This window comes from Mustela nivalis (assembly GCF_964662115.1).
Source record: "Mustela nivalis genome assembly, chromosome: 19".
Taxonomy (NCBI): domain Eukaryota; kingdom Metazoa; phylum Chordata; class Mammalia; order Carnivora; family Mustelidae; genus Mustela; species Mustela nivalis.
Window position 1 is genome coordinate 6,935,238 of NC_139038.1, and position 27,534 is coordinate 6,962,771.

At 39.4% G+C, this 27,534-nt stretch overlaps 1 protein-coding gene across 2 annotated transcripts in view; it reads left to right on the forward strand.

Annotated features, from left to right (window-relative positions):
- Nucleotides 1-2,142: 2,142 nt before the first annotated feature.
- The window catches only part of LOC309854059 (cytochrome P450 3A12-like), a 45,890-nt gene continuing 20,498 nt past the window's right edge, over nucleotides 2,143-27,534 (forward strand). The window contains exons 1-5 of one of the 2 annotated variants that reach the window (XM_082712752.1): nucleotides 2,143-2,332; nucleotides 3,036-3,140; nucleotides 4,883-4,976; nucleotides 6,188-6,240; nucleotides 14,573-14,672. In XM_082712752.1, the coding sequence (XP_082568878.1) occupies nucleotides 2,262-2,332; nucleotides 3,036-3,140; nucleotides 4,883-4,976; nucleotides 6,188-6,240; nucleotides 14,573-14,672 (423 nt within the window). In that variant the 5' untranslated portion in view covers nucleotides 2,143-2,261. The remainder of the gene's footprint in view (nucleotides 2,333-3,035; nucleotides 3,141-4,882; nucleotides 4,977-6,187; nucleotides 6,241-14,572; nucleotides 14,673-27,534) is intronic. The other variant, XM_082712753.1, reaches the window with a different exon arrangement.

Here is a 27,534-nt window from a genome sequence, read left to right on the forward strand (position 1 = left end):
GCATCACTGACGTTCTGACAACCTGTCCATCTATACTGATATCTGAGCCTACGTCTTCCCTGAATGGTAGTTGAGATTCAATTTTGACCAATATCTAGGAAGACTGAGAAAGAAGATGAATCTTTTACTGTTGAGGAGGACTCATGGTTTCTTTTCTACAGATAGACTGTACCAGAACTATCTGTTAGATTCTTCTATCTTCACCCAGAATCATGTCTGAGTCTTAGTTATATTTCTACCCCATGCATTAGAGCAGAGAATGGAAAGTACATGATGCGCATAGTGCAGGACAGAGTAGATGAGAGCCACGGGGTTTGTGGGTGTTCTGCTGACACACGGTGTCTTCCTTCACACCTTCTGTACAACTCTGAGGATGCAAGTTTCCTCATGTCAGGTATTCCCTTCTGGGGAAGGATGAGGTGCCTACCTCATACCTCTATTATTTCCCCCTTGCAGACAAGGCCATTTGCATTGGGTCAGTGTTGGCTGCATTTTAGTCCTCAGCAATGACTGGGATAAATTCCAACAAGCTGGAGGAAACCCTGAGGTGACAAAGGCAGGCAGTTGCTTGTATTAGGACTCGTTATGAAATCATCATAGCCAAGCATGAATTTTGGAGGAAGATGAAAATCCTTTAGATTCCACAGAGGCTTGGTTTCTAAGTAAAATGAGAAAGGCTTGTGTTCAAGTGAGAGAATTAAGTTGTCCAGATTATCATATGACTTGATTCTTTCCTTGTTTGCATGTATTCTGTGTACTCGGGAACACAGGAAGACAGTTCCCTCTCAACAATACCCTTACTGTCATCTGGACTAGTATCGGTCTTCCCTGCTGAGGTGAGGCATAGTCTGTCATTCAGGAAGACACATAAGAAAGCCGTTGTTCAGGTCACCATGGAGGTATAACAGAAGTTTAACCAATTTGCTTTTGTTGTCTTGGGTCTCAGTTTTCTGATGACCCTCATCAGGAAAGGGCAAATGTTGATTACCAGTGTTGCATAATTCAGAAGATTTTTCAGTCTCTCTTCATGTTTACTTATTTACAATTTGTTCTTGTGATCAGTGACTGTTGAAAAGCCCATTGCAGTCACTGATTCTCAGTCTCTACTTCTGTAAACAAGGATAATTGCAAGACCCTATTAAATGGTGCCCAGTGAAGGCACCAAAGGGAGCAGAAATATTTCAGAATTCCTAGAACTTTCTCTTCTACTTTATCTGAAGGTCATCTTCCTCCTTCCCATGCCTATCCATTGTAAATATTCAAGTTGGAGTCACTTCTTTCTTTGTAGGGCTCCATTTTTCCAGTGATTCCTGAGGTATGCCACATAATCCACAGTTTCTCAGGCCATGCAGGCACAGAACATCATCATAGTCAGAGTGATGATAATAAGCCAGTGTAATTTCCAGATGCTATATTCTCAGATCTCTCCCAGCAGGTTTGTGGTCTGGTCACCAACAATCCATCCAGAAAGGACACACAGGAAGCCCAGAAATTTCACCCCTACCAACTCAACTCCAACCACCTTTCTGAATGCCCCTCTGAGCATATAGTGGTGTGTAGGGTACTAGGGACATAATGTTGACAAATACTCAGACTCACCTTTGAGAAGCTCTCTATCTATGGCTAATAGGTGTGGAGCCCAACAATGGGGCTAGAGGGTGGAGAGGACAATAATAATAGAACTAGGGCTGGGGGTGTAGAAATTTCCCAGAGGAGGAGGAGGTTGGTTATATGTGTTAAAGGAAGCATGTGAGGAAAGACCCTAACACAGGGGATCCTGTCAGAGCTGGGTTTGAAGGATGAATTGTTCCTTCTAAGGGCCACGGTGGCATTTCCAGGCAGAGGAACCCTCATGGGTAAAGACATGCAGACCAAGCTTATTTGAATGATTTCATGTATTTAAAGGTAGAGGCAGCCATGTGACAAGAGCAAGTTAGAGATTTAAGGACAGTGACTACCTGAATTTCTGTAACCTTTGAAATTACCAATAACACTGACTGAGTTGTTTACTGATTTTGGACAGAATATGAACTCAAAGGTCAATCTGGGAGTGTCCACAAAGCTTTGCCAACACTCATGGCTGGTTGGGGGGTGGGGGCGTGCTAGTAACTACAGTCCAGCCCCACCCCCTTTTCAGTATATATAGTCCAACCTCACTGAATCACCGCTGGTGGGAAGGGAAGCTCTGCACACACAGGCCGGCAAAGACTAGCACACACTGCTGAACGGAAGCAGAGAGAATTCACAGAGGAAAAGTGGCCATGGACCTGATTCCAAGCTTTTCCATGGAAACCTGGCTTCTTGTGGCTACCATCCTGGTTCTGTTCTATCTGTGAGTAACTGTCCAGATTCATTGCCTCCAGAACCTTTGAGTTGGATTGCTAATCAGCATCCACCCCCTTTTCCTTGTCTGTTTTGAGGATCAAGAGTTAACAATGGGGAAGTTGCTATAGTGTTGGGTACTTCAGAAATGCTAGGCACACTTAAGGGGTCATAATTACCCTTACCAGATCTCCTGAGGAGTGCCCCCCACCCAGACCTCAACTACAATTTCTGTAGCTAGGAGGATTTAAGTGACATTATTTGCTTCTGGAGATAATCTTCTGATGGAATACCATGTATTTTTAATACATGTACCCAGCAACAATTTTAACCTTTCAGCACAGGTAAGTAGTGAGACTGTGATTCAGTACTGATGTGAGAAGCATCCAAATATAACTGGGGATGAAGAGGGAGAATATTCCTCCCTCAGATACTTCTGGGGATACTCCTTGATCCTGGTCCTACAGAAGGTCATCACGGGACCACAGGATTAGCATCTCATCTGCTTGAATCCAGTAGACAAGACCACCATGTAAGCCACATTATGTGTTGTCTGTCTGGCAGTGGAGCTGTCACTGGATCCTGTCACCACCAGACAAACCACCCTGTAGACTTAGAAGACACTGGTGTGGCCAAAAGTCAGTAGCTCTAGACCATGCCCTCTGCATGGAATGCGATGTAATAGCAATAAAAATGAGTGGCTTTATTTTTAGCCCCTTCATTTGTGCCAACACCAGCATGACTCTACCAAGAAGAGGAAAGCTGGAAAGAATCAGAAAAATTCATCCAGTCCACCCTCTGCCTTCTTATGGATCCATGTGAGTTTAGACACTAGATCAGATCTTTCCTTGGGTCCGGTGTTGCTGACACATTCACTCACTTGCTTGGCTTCATGTAGCATGTTGAATGTTCAGAAACGGGAACTGATTTGTTGTGGTTGGGATGGTAAAGAAGGAATGGAGGTGGGACTAACCAAGGCCACCCTGGCTTCTGCAATTGGTACTGATGCATCCAGCTGTAGTAGAGGAAGGATCCAAATACCCAGGTGGACCTGTGGTGTCTCTGCTGGGTCCCTAAAGCACATGTCCTTTCATGCAACTTTGTGGGTTTCTTCTATAATATTTTCTGGATTTGAACAGAACATTCAGAAGCTGTACTCCATTAAAGGCTAGCTTCCAAAGAAGAGGAGACATGGCCTTAATCCCAATCTCTGGAACATTTTACCATTACTCATTTTATGTTGCATAATACATATTCTGCTGTCAACTGGAGGTACCTGGATTTTGGAAGGCCCCCTATCAGTTAGCTGAAAACACCTCAGGGCTTGCTGAGCCGTTTCTACCTAACATACTTTCCTTATTTGCCTCTATGGGGTTAACCTTGTAGGCTTAGCAGGCTCATGGTTAAAATGGTTTCTGGCAGCCTCTTCCCCCACCTCTCTTCTTCCACCACTCTGCCATCTCCCAGCGACGCCTAAGAGGAAGGACTGCAAGAATCTAGAACCCTCAATTGTGGGACACATGAGAGATGATGGCAGGTAGCCCTGCCATTGGAAGCACCATCTGTAGTGGGTTTTTGAGATAGTTGATGCACAGAGTTGGTAAACTAACTCTTTGTGAGTGACCATCTTGCCAAAAATGAGTATACCTGACAGTGTGCTGAGCCAGTGAGTGTGTCAGGTTGAAGGACCAGATGCCATGAGGGGAAGAATGGCTTGGAAATAGATTGTTTCTTACTGATTCTTTCATATGGTATCATTAAGGGCACACACAGGTCAGTCCCCCTTCTCTGTGCTACAAGAGAACCAGACTGCCTGACAATAGACTTGGGTGGAGCTGAAAGCATCTCACTTTTCAGTAAGGTCAGTAGAGCCTTGAACATAGTTTTAATTGTATAGAAATAAGACTGTTGTTGCTCCAGGCCTCTCTACAAATATAGATTTAAGAAGCTCCAGATCCACAACCATTACAGAGCCAACAAGGAAGGAAAAGCACAAAGGTCTCTGAGCAACTGTATGAGCATTTTCATGGTAGACTCTCAGTAAGCCTCAGTTCATAAGTAGGCTGATGGGCTCCAGCCTACTTGAGTAGGTGCAATTAAGCAAAATCTCATCATTGGAGAAGAGAAATAATTTTTCCTCTTTCCACCTAGAATGAGAATCTCCAAAATCATGGAAGAGTCATTTACTAAATAGGGATGAGTGAATTTCCTGGGGGAAGTCAGCATTAGCCTTTGAGGAGTTCTCAAGTGTTTCTCAAGTATTCTCAAGTATTTCTGAAGTATTTCTCCAGCATTTCATTCTCAAGTTTCATTGCAGGATTGAGACCGTGATGTTTTCAGCTACTCTTAGCTAATCGTCCTTACTTTTTATGGGTCTCGCAGTGAAGGTGGTAAAGCAAATGATGAGTGAATGTAATTATTGCTGTTGGAATTGCTGCTATTATTTCTCACCTACATGTTATTTCCCTCCCTTGCTTGTTGCAGTTCTGCATCAGTGACTGGCCAGCCCTAGCACTAATTACACCATCCCTGTGACCTGGCCTTCTCTTTCACTTTATAGATATGGGACCTCCACACATGGACTTTTTAAGAAGCTGGGAATTCCTGGGCCAAAACCTCTCCCTTTTCTGGGAACTACTCTGGCCTACCAAAATGTGAGTGTTGCTTGAGTTGCCTCTTTTGCTTCTTAAGGTTGCAAATCCCACATTAGTTCCATAGTAAAAATATTCTCCCTCAGGAGGTAATTCTTAGGTTTCCTGACTTTCCGGAAATGATGTAATAGGTCCCACCCAGCACTTGGCCAAGTCTACCCCAGGCCTCTATTGTCTGTTGTTAGGAGCCTCAGGGTTTGCCCCAGTGGGGAGCCCAGCTCTCTGGCTAATTCAGCAAAGGACTTGATGTTTTAGCTTATGAGCCTCATGAAGAGGCTTTTGTTTCTGGCAGGTGCAGATTCCCACATACAAGGCATAATTATACTTGGTATTAGGAGAAGAGCAGCAAAGGTGTCCCTGTTACTTGTCCATTAAGCTGTGTATGCTATAGTCAGACTTTTTTGTTCATAGCACAAGCTATGGATAGTCTTTCCCCCCCCCCCCCCCGCCCGAGATTCACTTTTGGGGAATTTGCACATACTTGAATTCTTTCAAGAACTGGCCAATAATTGCAGTTATTTTCATGGCTCTAATTCTCCCTTTGCTAATGGTGAAATCTCTTGGGATTTGAGAGGTTGAAGGGGGAGCTCTCAGCTTTACTTCTCAACCTTCAGAGGAGGCACACTATGAGTGAGTTGAACAAGGAGGGACTATAACTGAGGTGAGATGGTGTGAGGGACTATAACTGAGGTGAGATGGTGTGTGTGTGTATTGATTTCAGATTTTAAGCTTCAAATGAGTTGGTGTGTGTATTTTGTTCTTCATACAAAGGAAGAACTGCCCTTATAATGTCACTAGAAAAGAGATACTTTGACAAAATTATTAAGAAATTAATGTAACTTGAGGTGCCCAAGTGGCTTCAGTCTTTCCATGTGGCCCCGAAGGTAATAATTCACAGGGTTCTGAGATTTAGACACAGCACATGCATAAGAAAAACACATCAGACAGAGAGAGGTTATATAGTCTTCACAGATAGGGTAAGTTGTTCAGTATCTATAATACTTGGACATAATTCAAGATGGACTTGAAATTCTGTTTCAGTATTTCCTCTGTTTTCTTTTATTTTGGGTAAGTCACTTGTGAATAAGAGCTTCTCTCTAACTGCCAGTCAGAGACAGTAAACCACATTTCATGTGATCTAAGTCATTTTGGTCCTCATTAGATGTAGGGCTTTGTACATTTAGATTAGTAATACATTCTGTTTCTTCTTGCAGGGTTTTTGCGATTTTGATGAGAAATGTTTTAGAAAGTATGGAAGAATGTGGGGGTGAGTATTCTGGACATTTCCGGTAGATAGACTTGTTATGATGAGGACGCTATGGTGTGGATTGTCTCAGTCAAGAACCCTTGGGATGCAACCCACTGTAGTAAAGCTTCAGCCTCTGCTTTCTGGGACCCCCTGTGTTACCAGGTACGCAGGTCCAAATGCAGATTGGGCCTGGAGGGTATTCTTTATTTATATTTTGGATTAAATATGTCCTTTTGAAAGAAGAGTTGGGGTAAACACAATGGAAAATCAATTCTACTCACCTTTTCTTACTTTCACTATAAGGGTGGAGTTTATTTTCTGAGAAAGGCAATTATCATATGGTTTCACTTGTATGTGGAGCATAAGGAATAGAGTAGAGGACCACAGGAGAAGGGAGGGAAAGCTAAATGGGAAGAAATCAGAGAGGGAGACAAACCATGAGAGACTCTGGACTCCAGGAAACAAACTGAAGATTACAGAAGGAAAGAGGTGGGAGGATGGGGTAACCAGGTGATGGGTTAAACCACAATTGCAACCCAAGAATTAATCCTACTTAATTATGGTGAAAAAAAAATCAGGCCAAGATTTTTCTTTCAATAGAAGTATTCAATATTCAAATGTTTCTTTATTCTATGGACTTGAAAAGATGTAGGAAAATTTTAAGCCCCAGTGTTTCCTGGTGGGGTGATGGACTTGGTGATTTTGTAGTATGGTCTTGGCTGCTTTTATTAGATGGTCCTGCTCAGTTTTGCCAGGGGTTTGGTGAGGTAGAGGAAGAGGTACAGTATGGTGCTGGGATGCTCACAGCCAGTAGTGTACCTCTTTGCACCTCTCTATCTTCTCTGGTCAAGTCCTCAGAAACCATAGGACTCTGAGTTGCATGGCCCATAAGCAACATGATGAAAGAACCCAGATCTCTGGATCACCACTGGTTCAGCTCCACTACCACTCCCTACATTCGGTGCTGGTTAGCTCTGGATGGAGCCAGATTTACACTGTGGGGCCCAGTTCTGTCTTTAGTACATGGTTCTCATGATTGACTGTGGATAAGAACCACCTGGGAGAGCTTGTTAAAAATGCAGCAGCTTCTTGGGCTCCATGCTCCAGCAACACCAAATCTGGAGGATATGGGGTGGGTCCTAAGAATCTCAAATTAACTGATAGAGGAAGCTATGTTATTGTTGTGTGGGATCATGAATCTAAAGGGTTACCCCAAACCACTGTCCATTGTCCATCCAGGTGTTTTTTAAAAAGATTTAATTTATTTATTTGACAGACAGAGATCACAAGCAGGCAGAGAGAGGAAGGGAAGCAGGCTTCCCACCAAGCAGAGAGCCTGATGCAAGGCTCCATCCCAGGACCCTGAGATCATGACCTAGGCTGAAGGCAGAGACTTCAACCCACTGAGCCACCCAGGCACCCCATCCAGGTGTTTTTGAACAAATATGAAGGGACAGGGAAAATATGATCGGGCTGATGGGAGAGTTGTCCTATGTGACACCTCACTAAGTTCTATCACTGCTACAACAGTAAAGGAACATGACTCCCACTGAAACCTTCTGAGTTTTAGAATACATTTTAGGGATGCATAGCATTTAGTTCATTGATTCTCCTATGTATTTATTTATTTATTTATCTATTTATTTATTTATTTATATTCGGTTCAACTAGCCAACATATAGTACATCATTAGTTTTTGGTGTAGTGTTCAACAATTCATTTTTATTTTTTTTTAATTTTTTTTATTAAATTAATTTATTTTCAGAAAAACAGTATTCATTATTTTTTCACCACACCCAGTGCTCCATGCAATCCATGCCCTCTATAATACCCAACACCTCGTACCCCAACCTCCCACCCTCTGCCACTTCAAACTCCTCAGATTGTTTTTCAGAGTCCATAGTCTCTCATGATTCACCTCCCCTTTCAATTTACCCCAACTCCCTTCTCCTCTCTAACACCCCTTGTCCTCCATGATATTTGTTATGCTCCACAAATAAGTGAAACCCTATGATAATTGACTCTCTCTGCTTGACTTATTTCACTCAGCATAACAATTCATTTTTAGATGTGATAACAAAACTATGAAATTCCTCTGTGATGTCAAAGAAAGAATAGGAGACTTGTGGAAAATTTTTCATTTTGTTCTAGTAAATGCAAATGAGTTATAGAGGAAAATACAATGTTAGAGGACAATGTGATTAAAGTTAACCTCGTGCTGGCAACCAATTCCCATTAATGTGCCATATTGACAATCAGGAGGTCACACGAGATAGGAATGGATCAAATATAAAGAGTCAACTTTGTATGTGAGATGTGCAAAAGTGGGCATGCCCTGTTGCTCCAGGATGTCACCTACACGAAGCCAAGAAACTCACACTTGAGACCCACATATTAGAATAAATACAAGTAATGAAAAGGAAATATGTCTAAAATGAATTATACATGCTCCTTTGTATTTATTCTCTTTGCCCTCCTGTTTCAAATTTTTCTAACCTTTATGTTACCAAGAACCTCTCTTTAATAGTTAAGATAATATTTCCTTTAAAATGTAATTAGGAATGTGTTGGAGGGGATGTGGAGAAAGGGGAACCCTCTTACACTGTTGGTGGAATACAAGTTGGTGCAGCCTCTTTGGAGAACAGTGTGGAGATTTCTCAAGAAATTAAAAAAAAGAACTTCTCTATGACCCTGAAATTGCACTACTGGGTATTTACCCCAAAGATACAGATGTAGTGAAAAGAAGGGCCATCTGTACCCCAATGTTTATAGCAGCAATGGCCATGGTGGCCCAACTGTGGAAAGAACCAAGATGCCCTTCAACAGACGAATGGATAAGGAAGATGTGGTCCATATACACTATGGAGTATTATGCCTCCATCAGAAAGGATGAATACCCAACTTTTGTAGCAACATGGACGGGACTGGAAGAGATTATGCTGAGTGAAATAAGTCAAGCAGAGAGAATCAATTATCATATGGTTTCACTTATTTGTGGAGCATAACAAATAGCATAGAGGACTAGGGGAGTTAGAGAAGAGAAGGGAGTTGGGGGAAATTGGAAGGGGAGGTGAACCATGAGAGACTATGGACTCTAAAAAACAATCTGAGGGGTTTGAATTGGCGGGTGGGTGAGAGGTTGGGGTACGAGGTGTTGGGTATTATAGAGGGCACGGATTGCATGGAGCACTGGGTGTGGTGAAAAAATAATGAATACTGTTATGCCGAAAATAAATAAAAAATAATTTTTAAAATAAATAAATAAATAAAATGTAATTAGGAAAGTGGGCATCTGAGTGGATCAGTTGGTTATATATAAGTTGGTCATGACCTTGGGGTCCTGCGGGGAGCCTGCTTCTTCCTCTCCCCCTCTCTCTCTCCCCCTGCTTGTAGGCTTTCTCTCTCTCTTTCTATGTCAAAAAAACAAATAAATAAGATCTTCAAAAAAATGGTTCTAGGAAAGAGATTTTAGGAAATAAGGCAGGGGCACCTGGGTGGCTCAGTGGGTTAAAGCCTCTGCCTTTGGCTCAGGTCATGATCCCAGGGTCCTGGTATTAAGCCCTGCATCGGGCTATCTGCTCAGCAGGGAGCCTGCTTCCCTTCCTGCCTCTCTGCCTACTTTTGATCTCTCTCTCTCTCTGTCAAATAAATAAATAAAATTTAAAAAAAAAAGAAAATAAGGCAAAGAAATTATTCATGATCCTACCATTACTTTTTGAGCATTTCAAGACTTTTTTATTTGCAGACAGCTTACATATTTGTGATCAGTGTGTCTAAAATTTTCATCTAATATTCTCTCTTATGCATTTTGGGTGCTTGGAATTTCTTTTTTTTTTAATTTAATTTCATCTTTTCAGTGTTCCAAGATTCATTGTTTATGCACCACACCCAGTGCTCCATGCAATACATGCCCTCCTTAATACCTACCACCAGGCTCACCCATTCCCCCATTTCCCTCACTTTCAAAACCCTCAGTTAGTTTCTCAGGGTCCACAGTCTCTCATGCTTCATCTCCCCCTCTGATTTTCCCCAATTCACTTTTCCTTCCCTTCTCCTGATGTTCTCCATGTTATTCCTTATGCTCCACAAGTAAGTGAAACCATATGATAATTGACTCTCTCTGTTTGACCTGTTTCACTCAGCATAATATCCTCCAGTTCTGTCCATGCTGATACATAAGTTGGGTATTTATCCTTTCTGATGGAGGTGTATATTCAATTTTGTATATGGACTGCATCTTCTTTATCCATTCATCTGCTGAAGGGCATTTTGGCTCTTTCCACACTTTGGTGGTGGTGGCCATTGTTGCTATGAACATTGGGGTATATATGGCCCTACTTTTCACTGTATCTTTGGGGTAAATACCCAATAGTGAAATTTCAGGGTCATAGGGTAGTCAGAGATACAGAAGGACACTACACATTCTTAAAGGATCTATCCACCAAGAAGATCTAACAACTGTAAATATTTATCCCCCCAATATGGGAGCAGCCAACTACATAAGCCAACTATTAATCAAAATAAAGAGTCACACTGATATGAATATATTGATTTTAGGGGATCTTAACATGCCATTCTCAGTAATAAACAGGTCATCCAACAGAAAGTCAATAAAGAAACAAGATCTTTGAATGATATATTACACCAGGTGGACCTCACAGATATATACAGAACATTCCACCCTAAAACAACAGAATACTCATTCTTCTCGAGTGCACATTGAACTTTCTCCAGGATGGACCATATACTGGGTTACAAATCAGGGCTCCACTAATACCAAAAGACTGATATTATTCCCTGCATATTCTCAGACCACAATGCTTTGAAACTGAAACTCAACCACAAGAAAAAGTTTGGAAGCTAAAGACCATCCAGCTCAAGAATGGATCAATCAGGAAATCAAAGAAGAACTTAAACAGTTCATGGAAACCAATGAGAATGAAGACACATCATTCCAAAACCTATGGGATATGGCAAAGATGGCCTTAAGGGGGAAATACATAGCCTTCCAAGCCTCCCTCAAAAAATTTGAAAAATCCTGAATACACTAGCTCTCTTTACACATGAAAGAACTGGAAAATCAACAACAAAGTAAGCCAACCCCATGCACAAGAAGGGAAATAATCAAGATTAGAGCATAAGATACCTGGGAATAAACCTAACCAAAGAGGTAAAGGAACTGTACTTGAGGAACTACAGAACACTCATGAAAGAAATTGAAGAAGACACAAAAATATGGAAGACCATTCCATGCTCTTGGATCAGAAAAATAAACATTGTTAAAATGTCTATACTGCCTAGAGCAATCTATACTTTTAAAGCCATTCTGATCAAAATTCCACCAGTATTTTTCAAAGAGCTGGAGCAAATAATCCAAAAATTTGTATGGAATCAGAAGAGACCCCGAATCACTAAGGAAATGTTGAAAAAACAAAAAATAACGTGACCTCAACGTGAGACAGGAATCCATCAGAATCATAGAGGAGAACATAGGCAGTAACCTCTTTGATATCAGCCACAGCAACTTCTTTCAAGATATGTCTCCAAAGGCAAAGGAAACAAACGCGAAAATGAACTTTTGGGACTTCATCAAGATCAAAAGCTTCTGCACAGCAAAGGAAATAGTCAAGAAAACAAAAGAGGCAACCCACGGAATGGGAGAAGATATTTGCAAATGACAGTACAGACAAAAGGTTGATATCCAGTATCTATAAAGAACTCCTGAAACTCAACACGCAGAAAACAGACAATCATAAAAAAAATGGGCAAAAGATATGAACAGACACTTCTCCAATGAAGACATGCAAATGGCTATCAGACACATGAAAAAATGTTCATTATCATTGGGGCGCCTGGGTGGCTCAGTGGGTCAAGCCGCTGCCTTCGGCTCGGGTCATGATCTCAGGGTCCTGGGATTGAGTCCCGCATCAGGCTCTCTGCTCAGCAGGGAGCCTGCTTCCGTCTCTCTCTCTCTGCCTGCCTCTCCGACTACTTGTGATTTCTCTCTGTCAAATAAATAAATAAAATCTTTTAAAAAAAAATGTTCATCATCACTAGCCACAGGGAGATTCAAATTAAAACCACATTAAGATATCACCTTACACCAGTTAGAATGGCCAAAATTAGCAATACAGGAAACAACATGTGTTGGAGAGGATGTGGAGAAAGGGGAACCCTCTTACACTGTTGGTGGGAATGCAAGTTGGTGCAGCCACTTTGGAGAACAGTGTGGAGATTCCTCAAGAAATTAAAAATAGAACTTCCTTATGACCCTGCCATTGCTCTCCTGGGTATTCACCCCAAAGATACAGATGTAGTGGGAAGAAGGGCCATATACATCCCAATGTTTATAGCAGCAATGGCCACGGTGGCCCAACTGTGGAAAGAACCAAGATGCCCTTCAACAGATGAATGGATAAGGAAGATGTGGTCCATATACACTATGGAGTATTATGCCTCCATCAGAAAGGATGAATACCCAACTTTTGTAGCAACATGGACGGGACTGGAAGAGATTATGCTGAGTGAAATAAGTCAAGCAGAGAGAATCAATTATCATATGGTTTCACTTATTTGTGGGGCATAACAAATAGCATGGAGGACAAGGGGAGATGGAGAGAAGGGAGTTGAGGGAAATTGCAAGGGGAGGTGAACCATGAGAGACTATGGACTCTGGGAAACAATTTGATGGTTTTGAAGGGGCAGGTGTGGGAGGTTGGGGGAACCAGGTGGTGGGTATTGGAGAGGGCATGGATTGCATGGAGCACTGGGTGTGGTGCAAAAATAATACTGTTACACTGAAAATAAATAAATTAATTAATTTTTTAAAAAAAGAAGGGAGTTGAGGGTAATTGGAAGGGGAGGTGAACCATGAGAGACTATGGACTCTGAAAAACAATCTGACGGTTTTGAAGGGACGGGTGTGGGAGGTTGGGGGAACCAGGTGGTGGGTATTGGAGAGGGCACGGATTGCATGAAGCACTGGGTGCGGTGTAAAAATAATGAATACTGTTACACTGAAAAAATAAAAAATTAAAAAAAATAGAATGTAATTCAGTCCAAGATGTACAAATCTTCTGAATTATTTAAAATATATATTTGTAATAATTACATTAAAGTTGATATCTATTTATATACCTAGAATAAAAAACAATGAATTCTGTTATGCTGAAAATAAATTTTGAAAAATTTTTAAAAAATTTTAAAAACTATCAAAAAAAAGAAATAAAAAAATTTTAAAAAATATTAGAAGGGCACCTGGGTGGCTCAGTGGGTTAAAGCCTCTGCCTTCAGCTCGGGTCATGATCCCAGGGTCCTGAGATGGAGCCCCGCATCGGGCTCTCTGCTCAGCAGGGAGCCTGCTTCCCCCCCTCTCTCTGCCTGACTCTCTGCCTACTTGTGATCTCTGTCAAATAAATAAATAAAATCTTTATCTTTTTTAAAAGAGATTTTATTTATTTATTTGACAGAAAGCGATCACAAGTAGGCAGGAGAGGCAGGCAGAGAGAGAGGAGGAAGCAAGCTCCCCGCCAAGCAGAGAGCCCCATGCGGGGCTCGATCCCAGGACCCTGGGATCATAACCCCAGCCGAAGGCAGAGGCTTTAACCCACTGAGCCACCCAGGCGCCCCAATAAATAAAATCTTAAAAAAAAAAATTAGAGCAGAGATCAAAGAGTTAGAAACTAGAGATAAGCAGAACACATCAATGAAACTAGAAGATGGTTCTTTGAAAGAATCAATAAGATCAATAAACCACTGGCCAAACTAATGCAGAAGAGAAGAGAGAAGACCAAATTAGTAAAATTATGAATGAAAGGGGAGAGATCATGACAAACACCAAGGAAATAGAAACACTCACCAGAAATTATTATCAACAGTTATAAGCCAATAAGTTAAGCAATCTGGAAGAAATGGATGCATTCCCGGAAACATAAACTTCCGAGACTGAAACAGGAATTTCTTTAAAATTATAATTTTTCATAACTAAGTGGATGGTCTCTCCTTATTTTTTTGTTTCTTGATAATTTGCTTGCCTTCAGGTATTCACTAACCTAAGTTTCTTCTTGATAATATATAAAAATTACTTGAAATATCTGGACACATAAAAATACTTGAAATACTCTAAACATGCAAAAAATTATGGAAAATGGTCCAGGAAGTATACATGTACACATTACCTAGAGCTGATAAATGTTCTAATGTTATTCCTTTTTTCCCCCTATGTTATTTCTAATCATGATGACAGATTTTAGATTATATAACATCAGGATGAAAGTTTGGGCTTCCAGGCATAGCTGCAGCTACAGAATCTGACATGGTAAATGTAATCACTTCTGTTTTCCTAAAACAGGTTTTACGATGGGCAACAGCCTGTGTTGGCTATCATGGATCCAGACATGATCAAAACAGTACTGGTGAAAGAATGTTATTCTGTCTTCACAAACCGGCGGGTAGGCATGGAGTTATTTTAAATTCATATTTATTTATTTATTTGTTTGTTTGTTTATTTATCTACTTACTTATTTATAAAACTTTCATTTTGACACAATTATAGATTCACAGGAAGTCGTCACAGGAGTTCCCATGTTGTATGGTCTTCAAGCTTTTCCCCCTAATATCCTGCAAAGCTATATATAGTATGGAATTGGAAATTGACTTTGGTTCCAGCCACAGAACTTATTCAGGTTTCAATGTTTTTATGTGCACTCATTTGTGTGTGTATGTGTGTGTGTGTGTGTGTGTGTGTGTGTGTTGCTTTCTGAGCATTTATCTTTCATGTGGATTTGTGCACCCACCACCCCAATCACATTACAGAGTTGTTCCATCAACAAAAGTCTCCCACTTACTATTCTTTTGTAGGCACGGTGTATGGCTTGTCTTTTTGTTGTGTCAGGGTCTTCAGCAGAACAAAAATTTTTTTCCCTGGTTTAATTTTTTTAATTTAATTTATTTTTTCAGTGTTCCAAGATTCATTGTTTATGCCCCACACCTAGTGATTTGATTTGAATCTCCCTAATGGTTAATGATGATGGGCATGTATCTGTTACCCATTTGTATATCTTCTTTGGAGAAGTGTCTGTTCATGTCTTCTACCCATTTTTTGACATGATTATCTGGTTTTTTAAAATTTATTTTTTATTTATTTTCAGCATAACAGTATTCATTGGTTTTGTGCCACACCCAGTGCTCCATGCAATACATGCCCTCCTTAATATCCATCACCTAGTTCCCCCAACCTCCCACCCCCCTGCCACTTCAAACCCCTCAGATTGTTTTTCAGAGTCCATAGTCTCTCATGGTTCACCTCCCCTTCCAATTTCCCCCAACTCCCTTCTCCTCTCTAACTCCCCATGTCCTCCATGCTATTCGTTATGCTCCACAAATAAGTGAAACCATATGATAATTGATTCTCTCTGCTTGACTGATTTCATTCAGCATAATCTCTTCCAGTCCCATCCATGTTGCTACAAAAGTTGGGTATTCATCCTTTCTGATGGAGGCATAATACTCCATAGTGTATATGGGCCACATCTTCCTTATCCATTCATCTGTTGAAGGGCATCTTGGTTCTTTCCACAGTTGGGCCACCGTGGCCATTGCTGCTATAAACATTGGGATGCATATGGCCCTTCTTTCCACTACATCTGTATCTTTGGGGTGAATACCCAGGAGAGCAATGGCAGGGTCATAAGGAAGTTCTATTTTTAATTTCTTGAGGAATCTCCACACTGTTCTCCAAAGAGACTGCACCAACTTGCATTCCCACCAACAGTGTAAGAGGGTTCCCCTTTCTCCACATCCCCTCCAACACATGTTGTTTCTTGTCTTGCTAATTTTGGCCATTCTAACTGGTGGAAGGTGGTATCTCAATGTGATTTTAATTTGAATCTCCCTGATGACTAGTGATGATGAACATATTTTCATGTGTCTGATAGCCATTTGCATGTCTTCATTGGAGAAGTGTCTGTTCATGTCTTCTGCCCATTTTTTGATATGATTATCTGTTTTTTTGAGTGTTGAGTTTGAGGAGGTCTTTATAGGTCTTAGATATCAGCCCTTTGTCTGCAGTGTCATTTGTGAATGAATACCTTCTCCCATTCCATGGATTGCCTCTTTGTTTTGTTGGCTGTTTCTTTGCTGTGCAGAAGCATTTTATCTTGATGAAGTCCCAAAAGTTCATTTTTGCTTTTGTTTCATTTGTCTTTGGAGACATGTCTTTAAAGAAGTTGCTGTGGCTGATGTTGAAGAGTTTACTGCCTATGTTCTCCTCTAGGATTTTGATAGATTTCTGCCTCACGTTGAGGTCTTTTATCCATGTTGAGTTTATCTTTGTATATGATGTAAGAGAATGGTCAGGTTTCATTCTTCTATACATAGGTGTCTAATTTTTCCAGCACCAGTTATTGAAGAGACTGTCTTTTATCCACTAAATATTTTTTCCTGCTTTGTCAAAGATTATTTGACCATAGGCTTGTGGTCGATATCTGGACTCTACTCTGCTCCACTGGTCTATGTGTCTGTTTTTGTGCCAGTACCATGATGTCTTGGTGATCACAGCTTTGTAGTAAAGCTTGAAATCAGGCAATGTGATGCCGCCAGTTTTATTTTTCTTTTTCAACATTTCCTTAACAATTCGGGGTCTTTTCTGGTTCTATACAAATTTTAAGATTGTTTGTTCCAAGATTTCATTTCTTTTGATGGCTGCATAGTATTCCATTGTGTATATATACCACATCTTCTTGATCCATTCATCTGTTGATGGACATCTAGGTTCTTTCCATAGTTTGGCTATTGTGGACATTGCTGCTATAAACATTCGGGTGCATGTGCCCCTTTGGATCACTACGGTGATGCAACATGGGGGCTTAAGTGGGTAGGAGAAGAATAAATGAAACAAGATGGGATTGGGAGGGAGACAAACCATAAGTGACTCTTAATCTCACAAAACAAACTGCTGGTTGCTGGGGGGAGAGGGTTTGGGAGAAGGGGGTGGGATTATGGACATTGGGGAGGGTATGTGCTTTGGTGAGTGCTGTGAAGTGTGTAAACCTGGTGATTCACAGACCTGTACCCCTGGGGATAAAAATATATGTTTATAAAAAATAAAAAATTAATTAAAAAAAAGATTGTTTGTTTCAACATTTTGAAAAATGTCTGTGGAATTTTGATCAGGATGATGGCATTGAAAGTATAGATTGCTCTAGGCAGTATAGACATTTTAACAATGTTTATTCTTCCAATCCATGAGCATGGAATGCTTTTCCATCTTTTTTGTCTTCTTCAATTTCTTTCATGAGTGTTCTATAGCCTCTCAAGTACAGATCCTTTACCTCTTTGGTTAGGTTTATTCCCAGGTATCTTATGGTTTTTGGTGCTATAGTAAATGGAATTGATTCTCTAATTTCCCTTTCTGTGTTTTCATTATTAGTGTATAAGAAAGCAACTGATTTCTGAACATTAACTTTGTATCCTGCCACATTACTAAATTGCTGTATGAGGTCTTGTAGTTTGGGGGTGGAATTTTGGGGCTTTCTATATAGAGTATCATGTCATCTGTGAAGAGAGAAAGTTTGACTTCTTCTTTGCATATTTGAATACCTTATATTTCTTTTTGTTTTCTGATTGCTGTTGCTAGGATTTCCAGTACTATGTTGAACAACAGTGGCAAGACTGGACATCCTTGTCATGTTCCTTATCTCAAAGAGAAGTCTGTCAGCTTTTCCCCATTGAGAATGATATTCACTGTGGGCTTTTCATATATAGATTTTATGAAGTTGAGAGCAAACATATTTTATTTTGGTAAGGCCAATTTAACTTTTTTTTTCCTTTTATGGGTTATGAGTTTGGCCTCAATTTTGAAAAATCTTTATTTAGCCCTACATTCCCAGGATTTTCTCAAAGTAGTTCATTTTATGTTTTACATTTAAGTATATATTTTTATATTGTTTTATGTTTTACATCTATAATATAAATCTTATTTAATTTTATGTTTCACATTTAAGTCTGTGATCCATTTTGAGTCAATTTTTAGTGTTCATTGGGAGGTGTGAAATTTAATTCAAAGATCCTTGTTTTTGGCCAATGGATGTCTAATTGTTCCAGCACCATTTGTGAAAAGGCTATACTTCCTCCATTGAATCGCTTTTGTACCAGGGAAAAAATTGAGTTGGGCATATGTGTGTGTCTATTTCTCATACTTTGTTCTGTTCATTGATCTCTGTATCTCTCCCTCCACCAATACCAGACTCTCTTGATCACTGCAGCCATATAGTAAGTCTCAGCATCACAAGCAGTAATTCCTCCCATTTTATTTTTCATTGGAATTGTTTTAGGTATTTTAGCTCCTTTGCCTTTCCATACAAATTTATAATTAGCTAATCTATGTTTACATAATATTCGCTGGGATTTTCTTTTATTTATTTTTTTAAAATTCTTTTCAGCATAACAGTATTCATTGTTTTTGTGCCACACCCTCACTGGGACTTTTTTTTTTTAAAGTTTTTATTTATTTCTTTGACAGAGAGAGAGAGATCACAAGTAGGGAGAGCAGCACAGAGAGAGCGAGGGGGAAGCAGGCTCCCTGCTGAGCAGAGAGCCTGATGCTGGGCTCGATCCCAGGACCCTGGGATCATGGCCTGAACTGAAGGCAGAGGCTTTAACCCACTGAGCCACCCAGTGGGTTAAATCCCACCCTAGCTGGGATTTTTTTAAAGACATGATTTAAACTTATCAATCATTTGTGAAAAATTTCTATCTTTACTAAGTCATGTATTTTAATGCATGAACACAATATGTGTTTATTTAGGTTTTCTTTAAATTTTTTCACCAACATTAAGTTCTCAGTGTAGGAACACATGTTTTGTTCAACACACATCTCAAATGTTTCACCTTCTTTGTGTGATTATAATTGTTACTGTGTTCTTAATATGTTTTCACATATTCATTATGTAGAAATATGGTTGAGTTTTGGTGTTGGTATTTCCTATAACCTAGCTTAGCTCATTTATTAGATGCAGAAGTGTTCTTTTTATATTCCTCAAGATTTTCTACATTGACAATTATATCATCTGAAATAGGGACACTCCTATTTTATCTTTCCAATCTGTATGCCTTCATTTCTTTGCTTTGTCTTATTGCATTAGCTAGGAGATCTATTATGATGTCGACTAAGAGTAGTGAGAGTGAACATTTTTGCTTTCTTCCTGATGTTAAGGCAAAATATTCAATCTTTTGCCATTTATCAATTTATGTATACATTTTTACAATGAAAACTGTATATTTAAATGTGATGTTTTCACTTATAGAGTGATTATGACAAATGAAACATAGTAACATATCTATCACCATCCAGTTACTTTGTATGTGGGTGTGCATGTATATTAAGAATGTGTAAGATCTACTTACACCGTACAGTATTAATAATTATAATCACTGAGTAGTATGTTGTCTCCAGAACTTACTCATCTTAAAATGGAAAGTTTGTAGCATTTTATTACCATCTGCCTTTTGCCCTCTTCTTCAGCCTCTGATAGCTACAATTTTCCCTCTGTTACTAAGCTTGACTTTATTTTTCTAGATTCCACTTATAAATGAAATCATGAGACACCTGTCCTTCTGTGTCTGGTGTAGTGCTCCTAGCCTGTTGTCTATGTTATCTAAGTTCATCCATGCTTGGAAATGACAAGATTTCCTTCCTTTTTAAGACTGAGCAACATTCCATATTCTCTATTTATCCCTCCATTTACATATATTTATTTATTTATCTATCTATCTTTAAATTCCAGTTAGTTAACATACAATGCAATATTGGCTTTAGGAGTACAATTTAGTGATTCATCACTTACATACAATACCCAGTGCTCATCACAGGTGCCCTCCTTAATGATTATCACCCATCTAGCCCATTCCCCACCCACCTCCCTCCATCACCCCTAAGTTTATTCTCTATCGTTAAGAGTCTCTTGTGGTTTGTTTCTTTCTTGAAACCCCCTTTTTACCCCCTTCTTAAATTTTCTTCTGTTTTCTTTCTTAAATTCCATATAGAGTGAAATCATATGGTATTAGTCTTTCTCTGACTGACTTGTTTCACTTAGCAGAACACTCTTTTTGCTTCATTCACATTGTTGCAAATAGCAAGATTTCTTTCTTTTTGGTGGCTGAATAGTATTCCATTATATATAGTGGAATATATATACGTGTGTGTTTGTGTGTATATACACATACATATATATGTATATATAGACACACACATAGATATAGATAGATATAGATATAGATATAGATATAGATATAGATAGATATAGATCTCATGTCTTCTTTATCCATTCATCAGTCTATGGATATATTTGTGCTCAATCCATAGTTTGCCTAATGTTGATAATGCTGCTATAAACATTGGGATGCATGTATTTTTTTGAATATGTATTTTTGTATCTTATGGGTAAATACCTAGTAGTATAATTGTCAGGTCATAGGGTAGTTGTATTTTTAACTCTTTAGGAACCTCCATACTGTTTTCCAGTGTGATGGCACCAGTTTACATTTCCACCAACAGTGCAAATTCCCCTTTCTCTACATCCTCACCAGCATCTTTTCTTTACAGAGTTGTTACTTTTAGACATTCTGAGAAGTGTGAAGTGATGTCTCATAATGGATTTGATTTGTCTATTCATATCTTCTGCCTATTTCTTAACCAGATCATTTGTTTTTTTGGGTGTTGAGTTTAATAAGTTCTTTATGGTTTTTGGATACTAGCCCTTTATCATATATGTTATTTGCAAATATCTTCTCCCATTCCATAGACTGCCTTTTAGTTTTGTCAATTGTTTCCTTCACTATGCAGAAGATTTTCATCTTGATGAAGTCCCAATAGTTCATTTTGGCTTTTGTTTCCCTTGTATCCAGCAATGTGTCTAGTAAAAAGTTGCTATGGCTGAGGTCAAAGAGGTTTCTGCCTATGTTCTCCTCTGGAATTTTGATGGTTTCCTGTCTCATATTTGGATCTTTTATCCATTTTGAACTAATTTTTGTATATGGTGTGAAAAAGTGATCCAGTTTTATTCTTCTGCATGTGGCTGTCCAGTTTTCCTAGCACCATTTGTTGAAGACACTGTCTTCTTTCTATTGGATATTGCTTCCTGATTTGTTGAAGATTAACTGATCATATAGTTGTGGGTCCACTTCTGGATTTCCTATTCTGTTACATTGACATTTAAAGTAATCATTGATAGGTAAAGATTTGGCATGATTAGGTCAGTAATCCAAGTGTTTCATAGATCAGTCTTTCCTTCTTCTTGTCTTCCTTTGTAATTTCATGGTTTTTGTTATAGTGGTATGCTTTGATTTTTTCCTCTTTATCTTTTCTGAATATACTCTAGGTTTTTGCTTTGCAGTTACTAGGAGGCTTACATAGAATAACTTATACATGTAGAAGTCTATTTTAAGCTGATGAGAACTTAACTTTGTTTGTATTCAAAACAATGCTTTTACTCCTCTACCACCAGTTTTATGTTTTTGATGTCAAAATTCACATATTTTCATATTGTGTGTTTGAAAATTATTTTATATATGTTATTTTAATTTTCTTTTAACTTTTCACTACAGTTATGTGTGATTAGCAAGTAATTACTATAATATCACTGTGTTCTGAATTTGATTATATATTTATATTTACCATTAAGATTTGTACTTTCATGTGATTTCATGTTCTTAGTAAGTGTCCTTTTATTTTAGCCTGTAGAATTCCCTTTAGTATTTCTTGTAAGGCAGGTTCAGTGGTGAATTCTTTCCACTTTTTGATTGTCCAGAAATGTCTTTATCTCTCTCTTATTTCTGAAGGCCTTCTATTCTGGGTAGAGTATTCTTGGTTGGTGTTAATTTTCATAGTTTGAATAAATCATCCACTGTCTTCTGGATTTCCAGATTTCTGCTGAGGAATACACTGACAGCCTTATGGGTGTTCCCTTCTTTGGGATGAGTTCCTTGTCCCTGGATCCTTTCAAGAATTTTCTTTGTCTCTTATTTTTTTCCTTTGTCTTTAAATTTTGACAATTTTATTATCCTGTGTCTTAGTGAAGTCTTTTTTGGATTAAGTCTTACAGGGGACTTTAAGCTTCACATCCCAAGATTTTCATATATTTCCCAATTTGGGGAATTTTTCAGCTATTGTTTCTTTACTAAGTATTCTGCCCACTTCTCTCTTCTCCTGCTGTGACTTCCATAGTGTGAATATTGTTTCATTTGATGGTGTCCTATAAATCTTGGAGGTGTTTCTCCCCAGTTTTTCCCCATTATATTTGACTGCATAATCTAGAGAGCACCATTGGTTCAGGCAGTTGGGGCCCACACCTTCAGCAATTGTATGATCCTTGTAGTAAAGCAGTGGAGGGTTCTTTGTGGCTGCCGTAGCTATTGAGGTCTTCAGCAGCAGCACCAGATCCAGCACCAGGAGACTGCAACTACACCAAGCAGAGTGGTAGTTAGAGTTGGTCCTATACACACACTCATCTGTGGAGGCTGAAAGCAATCATATGCCCCAAACAAGCCTGGGTCCAGCAGAGGTACCGTGGCCAACTGTGAACACACAGGCTTGAGTGTCTGGGCTGCCTGTGTGCACTTATGTGGCTTCAGGGATAGTCATTACTGCATGCACAGCAGTGGGTGCTTGTTACTGGAGTTCAGGCTGGCAGGTTTAGCTGTGGTCTCATGTGGCAGTGCAATCCAGTGACAGGAGTCAGGGATGGCCTTATATCTGAAATGTGCTGGGATCTGAGCTGGTGTTGTACCTAAGCCCAGTCACAAAGGTATACAGATTCCAGTGATCAGGGTGTAGGTGGTGCCACTGACTGAGGCAACTCCAGTGAGTGCAGATAGGATACAGCAGGACTCTGGCAGCTGAAGTCTGCAAATGTGAACCTTTGGGACCATCAATAGCAAAATCTTAGAGGATACACAGTGCTGGGCCAGCCATTTGTTCCTCAGCAGCTAAGGTTGCTAGAGTATTCTGCAGATGAGGACACAGAGAAGCATAGTCACTCCTGCCACTTGATGTGCTGGTAGTCCTTCCCTTCTTTGTTCCTACCTGTGTTTAGATGTGTCAGCCATGCCAGTCTCTGGAAGGTTTGAAACCAAAACAGGTAATTTGTGCCATTCCCTGAAGGCTGGTCTAATGGCCTCTTACTCTTCTGTCCTTTTCCCAATAGGAGAATTCTCTGAGGTCACAGAGTGTCCTCTCATTGCTGGCCTGGCTCCTGGTGTGATGCAGGCAAAATGAAGCTATTCTCCCTATCTTTTTAATGCCATTATTCTTAGGACTTTAACTCTACTGTGTTGCTGAATCTTCTTAAATGGACTCCCAAGCTCTTAGACCTATTTTTATTTGTGGATAACTAACTGTTGTTCTTTGTGGGGTAACAGAAGCTGGAGTGTCCTGTCCCATCATCCTGGTGATATCACATCAGTATTTCCTCATTGAGGTGATATTAGGTGTAGGGTTTTTAGCTGCTCTTTATTAAGTTGAAGAAGTTATCTTCTCTTCCTAGTTTGTGAGTTTTTTTTACCATGAATGCATATTGGAGATATCCATTTTAAAACAAAATATAGTTTTGGAAGATGGAAAAAAGATTCAACATTGTTGATTTGATAGGCCAGTCTCACTTCTGAGAAACAGAATTATCTCCCTCTTTTTCCTTTCATCCCTGGAGAAAATACAGGGGAAGAGATTTTCATGTAACTGCATCATTTCTTGAGAATAGAAAATAGATTATTTGCTGTTGTTATTTTAAACCAATAGGTTTTTTATTATATTATGCAAATAGATTATCAATCTTTTTAGTGCTAACTACTACTTTTTTTTTTTAATCACTATATGGAGAGGAGTAAGATGGCAGAGGAGTAGGAGATCTAAATTTTGTCTGGTCCCAGGAATTCAGCTAGATAGTTATCAAACCATTCTGAACACCTACAAACTCAACAGGAGATCAAAGAAAAGAATAGCAGCAATTCTATGAACAGAAAAGTGACCACTTTCTGGAAGGTAGGACATGCACAGAAGGCTAAATTTGCAAAGATAGACCCGGGGTGTAGGGAGCTTCCATCACTAACCAGCAGGTGATAGAGCAGTGGAGCACAAAATTCAGAACTTTTAGAAGTCTGTTCCACTGAGGGATGTCACTCCAGTGGCTAAGCAGGGAGTGGAACCCTCACAGGGATGGTGTGGTCTTAGGACCCTCAGGGTCACAGAAAGACCAGGGGTGCCTGAGTGTGGCAGAGCCCCCAAGTATCAGAGTGGGGTAGTGGGGTAGCTGGCTGCAAAGGTGGATCCAAGGAGTGGGCTCTCAACTTGGGGTTGCCATAAACCATGATCCGTGGCACAGTCAGCCCACTGCTCTTTGAGCAGGGACCCAACAAGTGGCATATCCAGGAAGACTCCCCTTCCTCCCCCAGGAGGAGTGGCATGGGAGCATACCACAAGAATCTGCTGGGTTTGGAAACTTTAAATGGAGTTGTGTGCCAGAGATAGAAATGTGCAGTCAGAGGCTGGGTGAACATAAAGTGTGGTCAGAGACCAGAGATACAGGAGTGATTGACTGCTTTTCTCTGAGGACTCACTGAGGAGTGGGGCCCCAAGCTCCCAGTTCCTCTGGGGCCAGAGACTAGGAGGCCACCATGTTCACTCTCATCCTCCAAAGCCATATGGAAAACTTCCAGGGGATGAAAGCTACCAAGAGCAAACCTGACCAGATTACTTAGCCTGGCTCCTGGGAAGGGTGGTACAACTCCACCTCAGTCAAAGACATTTAAGAATCACTGCAACAGGCACCTCCCCCAAAAGATCAGCAAGACCATCCAGCCAAGAATAAGTTTACCTATCAATGAGAGCAGCAAAACTCCAGTGCTAGGGGCATTCAGCACATAGAACTCATGGTTCTTCCCCACAATTCTGTAGTCTTTCAAAGTTAATTTTTAAATTTTTCTTTATATATTTCTTTTTCTGTTTTTTAAAAATTTTTCTTCTTTCCTTTTTCAACCAACATCTTATCTTACCAATTCCATTTTTTAAAATTTTTTCAATTTATTTATTTTCAGAAAAACAGTATTCATTATTTTTTCACCACACCCAGTGCTCCATGCAATCCGTGCCCTCTATAATACCCACCATCTGGTACCCCAACCTCCCACCCCACCCGCCACTTCAAACCCCTCAGATTGTTTTTCAGAGTCCATAGTCTCTCGTGATTCACCTCCCCTTCCAATTTCCCCCAACTCCCTTCTCCTCTCTAACACCCCTTGTCCTCCATGATATTTGTTAGGCTCCACAAATAAGTGAAACCATATGATAATTGACTCTCTCTGCTTGACTTATTTCACTCAGCATAATCTCTTCCAGTCCCGTCCATGTTGCTACAAAAGTTGGGTATTCCTGGTGGTCTAGTGGTTAGGATTCGGCGCTCTCACCAATTCCATTTTTAAAATATTTTTTTTTATTTTCCATTTTTATAGTCATTCTATCCCTTTATTGTATTTAACCTTATTTCGCATATATTTTTTTTCCTTTCTTTTTTCCTCTTTTTTTATTGTGTTATGTTAGTCACCATACAGTACATCATTAGTTTTTGATGTAGTGTTCCATGGTTTATTGTTTGTGTATAACACTCAGTGCTCCATGCAATCCATATCCTCCTTAATACCCATCACCAGACTCACCTATCCCCCCACCCTATCTCTTCTAAATCTAAGTTTTTCTTTCATTAAAATTTTGTGATACAGTTTCTTCTAACAGACCAAAATATACCCTAAATCTAGTGTATGGCTTTGTTTTAGTCTGCTGCCTGATTATATTTTCTCTCTTTTTTTTCATTTAAAATTTTTTTCTTTATTTTTTTCAATTAACTTCTTATCAATTTCTTTTTTAAAATATTTTTACATTTTCATCTTTACAGTCATATTCCATCTTCCTTGTATTTACCCTTATTTTTGTGTATATATATATATAAGTTTTTCTGTCTTTAAAAATTTTGGGAGGCAGTTTCTCCTAACAGACCAAAATACATCCAAAATCTAGTATGTGGCTCTGTTCTAGTCACCAGCCTGATCATTTTTTTTTTTCTTTTCTCCCTGGTTTCAGGTCTTTTCTGATTTGTTTAATGTATATTTTTCTGGAGTTGTTGTTACATTTTTAGCATTTTGTTCTCTCATTTATCTATTCTCTGGACAAAATGACAAAATGGAAAAGCTTACCTCAAAAAACCAAACAAAAAAAACTGAACAAGAGGCAGTACTGCTAGGGACCTAATCAATAAATACAGACATTAGTAAGATGTCAGAACTACAGTTCAGAATAATAATTATAAAGATACTAGCTGGGCTTGAAAAAAGCATAGAATATCCTAGAGAATCCCTTTCTGCAGAAAGAAAGGAACTAAAATCTAACCAAGTCAAAATAAAAAAAGCTATTAATGAGATGCAACAAAAAATGGAGGTTCTAACTGGTAGGATAAATGAGGCAGAAGAGAGAATTCGTGATATAGAAGACCAAATGTTGGAGAATAAAGAAGCTGAGAAGAGGAGAGATAAACAACTACTGGATCACAAGGGGAGAATTCAAGAGATAAGTGATAGCATAAAATGAAACAATATTAGGATAATTGGGATTCCAGAAGAAGAAGAAAGAGAGAGGGGCAGAAGGCATAGTGGAGAAATTATGGTGGAGAACTTCCCTAATTTGGAGAAGGAGACAGGCATCAAAATCCAGGAGGCACAGAGAATCCCTCTCAAAATAAATAAAAATAGGTCAACACCCCGTCATCTAATAGTAAAACTTGTAAGTCTCAGAGACAAAGAGAAAAATCCTGAAAGCAACTTGGGACAAGAGTTCTGTAACCTACAATGATAGAAACATTAGATTGGCAGTAGATCTATCCACAGAGACCTGGCAGGTCAGAAAGGACTGGCATGATATATTCAGAGAACTAAATGAGAAAATATGCAGCCAAGAATACTATAGTCAGGTAGGGTGTCATTGAAAATAGAAAGACAGATTAAATCTTCCAGGACAAACAAAAACTAAAAGCATTTGTGAACACCAAACCAGCCCTACAGGAAATATCGAAAGGGGTGCTCTGAGCAAAGAGAGACCCTAAAAGTAATATAGACCAGAAAGGAACAGAGACAATATACAGTAACAGTCACCTTACAGGCAATGCAATGGCACTAAATTCATATATTTTAATGGTTACCCTGAATGTAAATGGGCCAAATGCTCTGATCAAAAGACACAGGGTATCAGATTGGAATTAAAAAAAAAAAGACCTA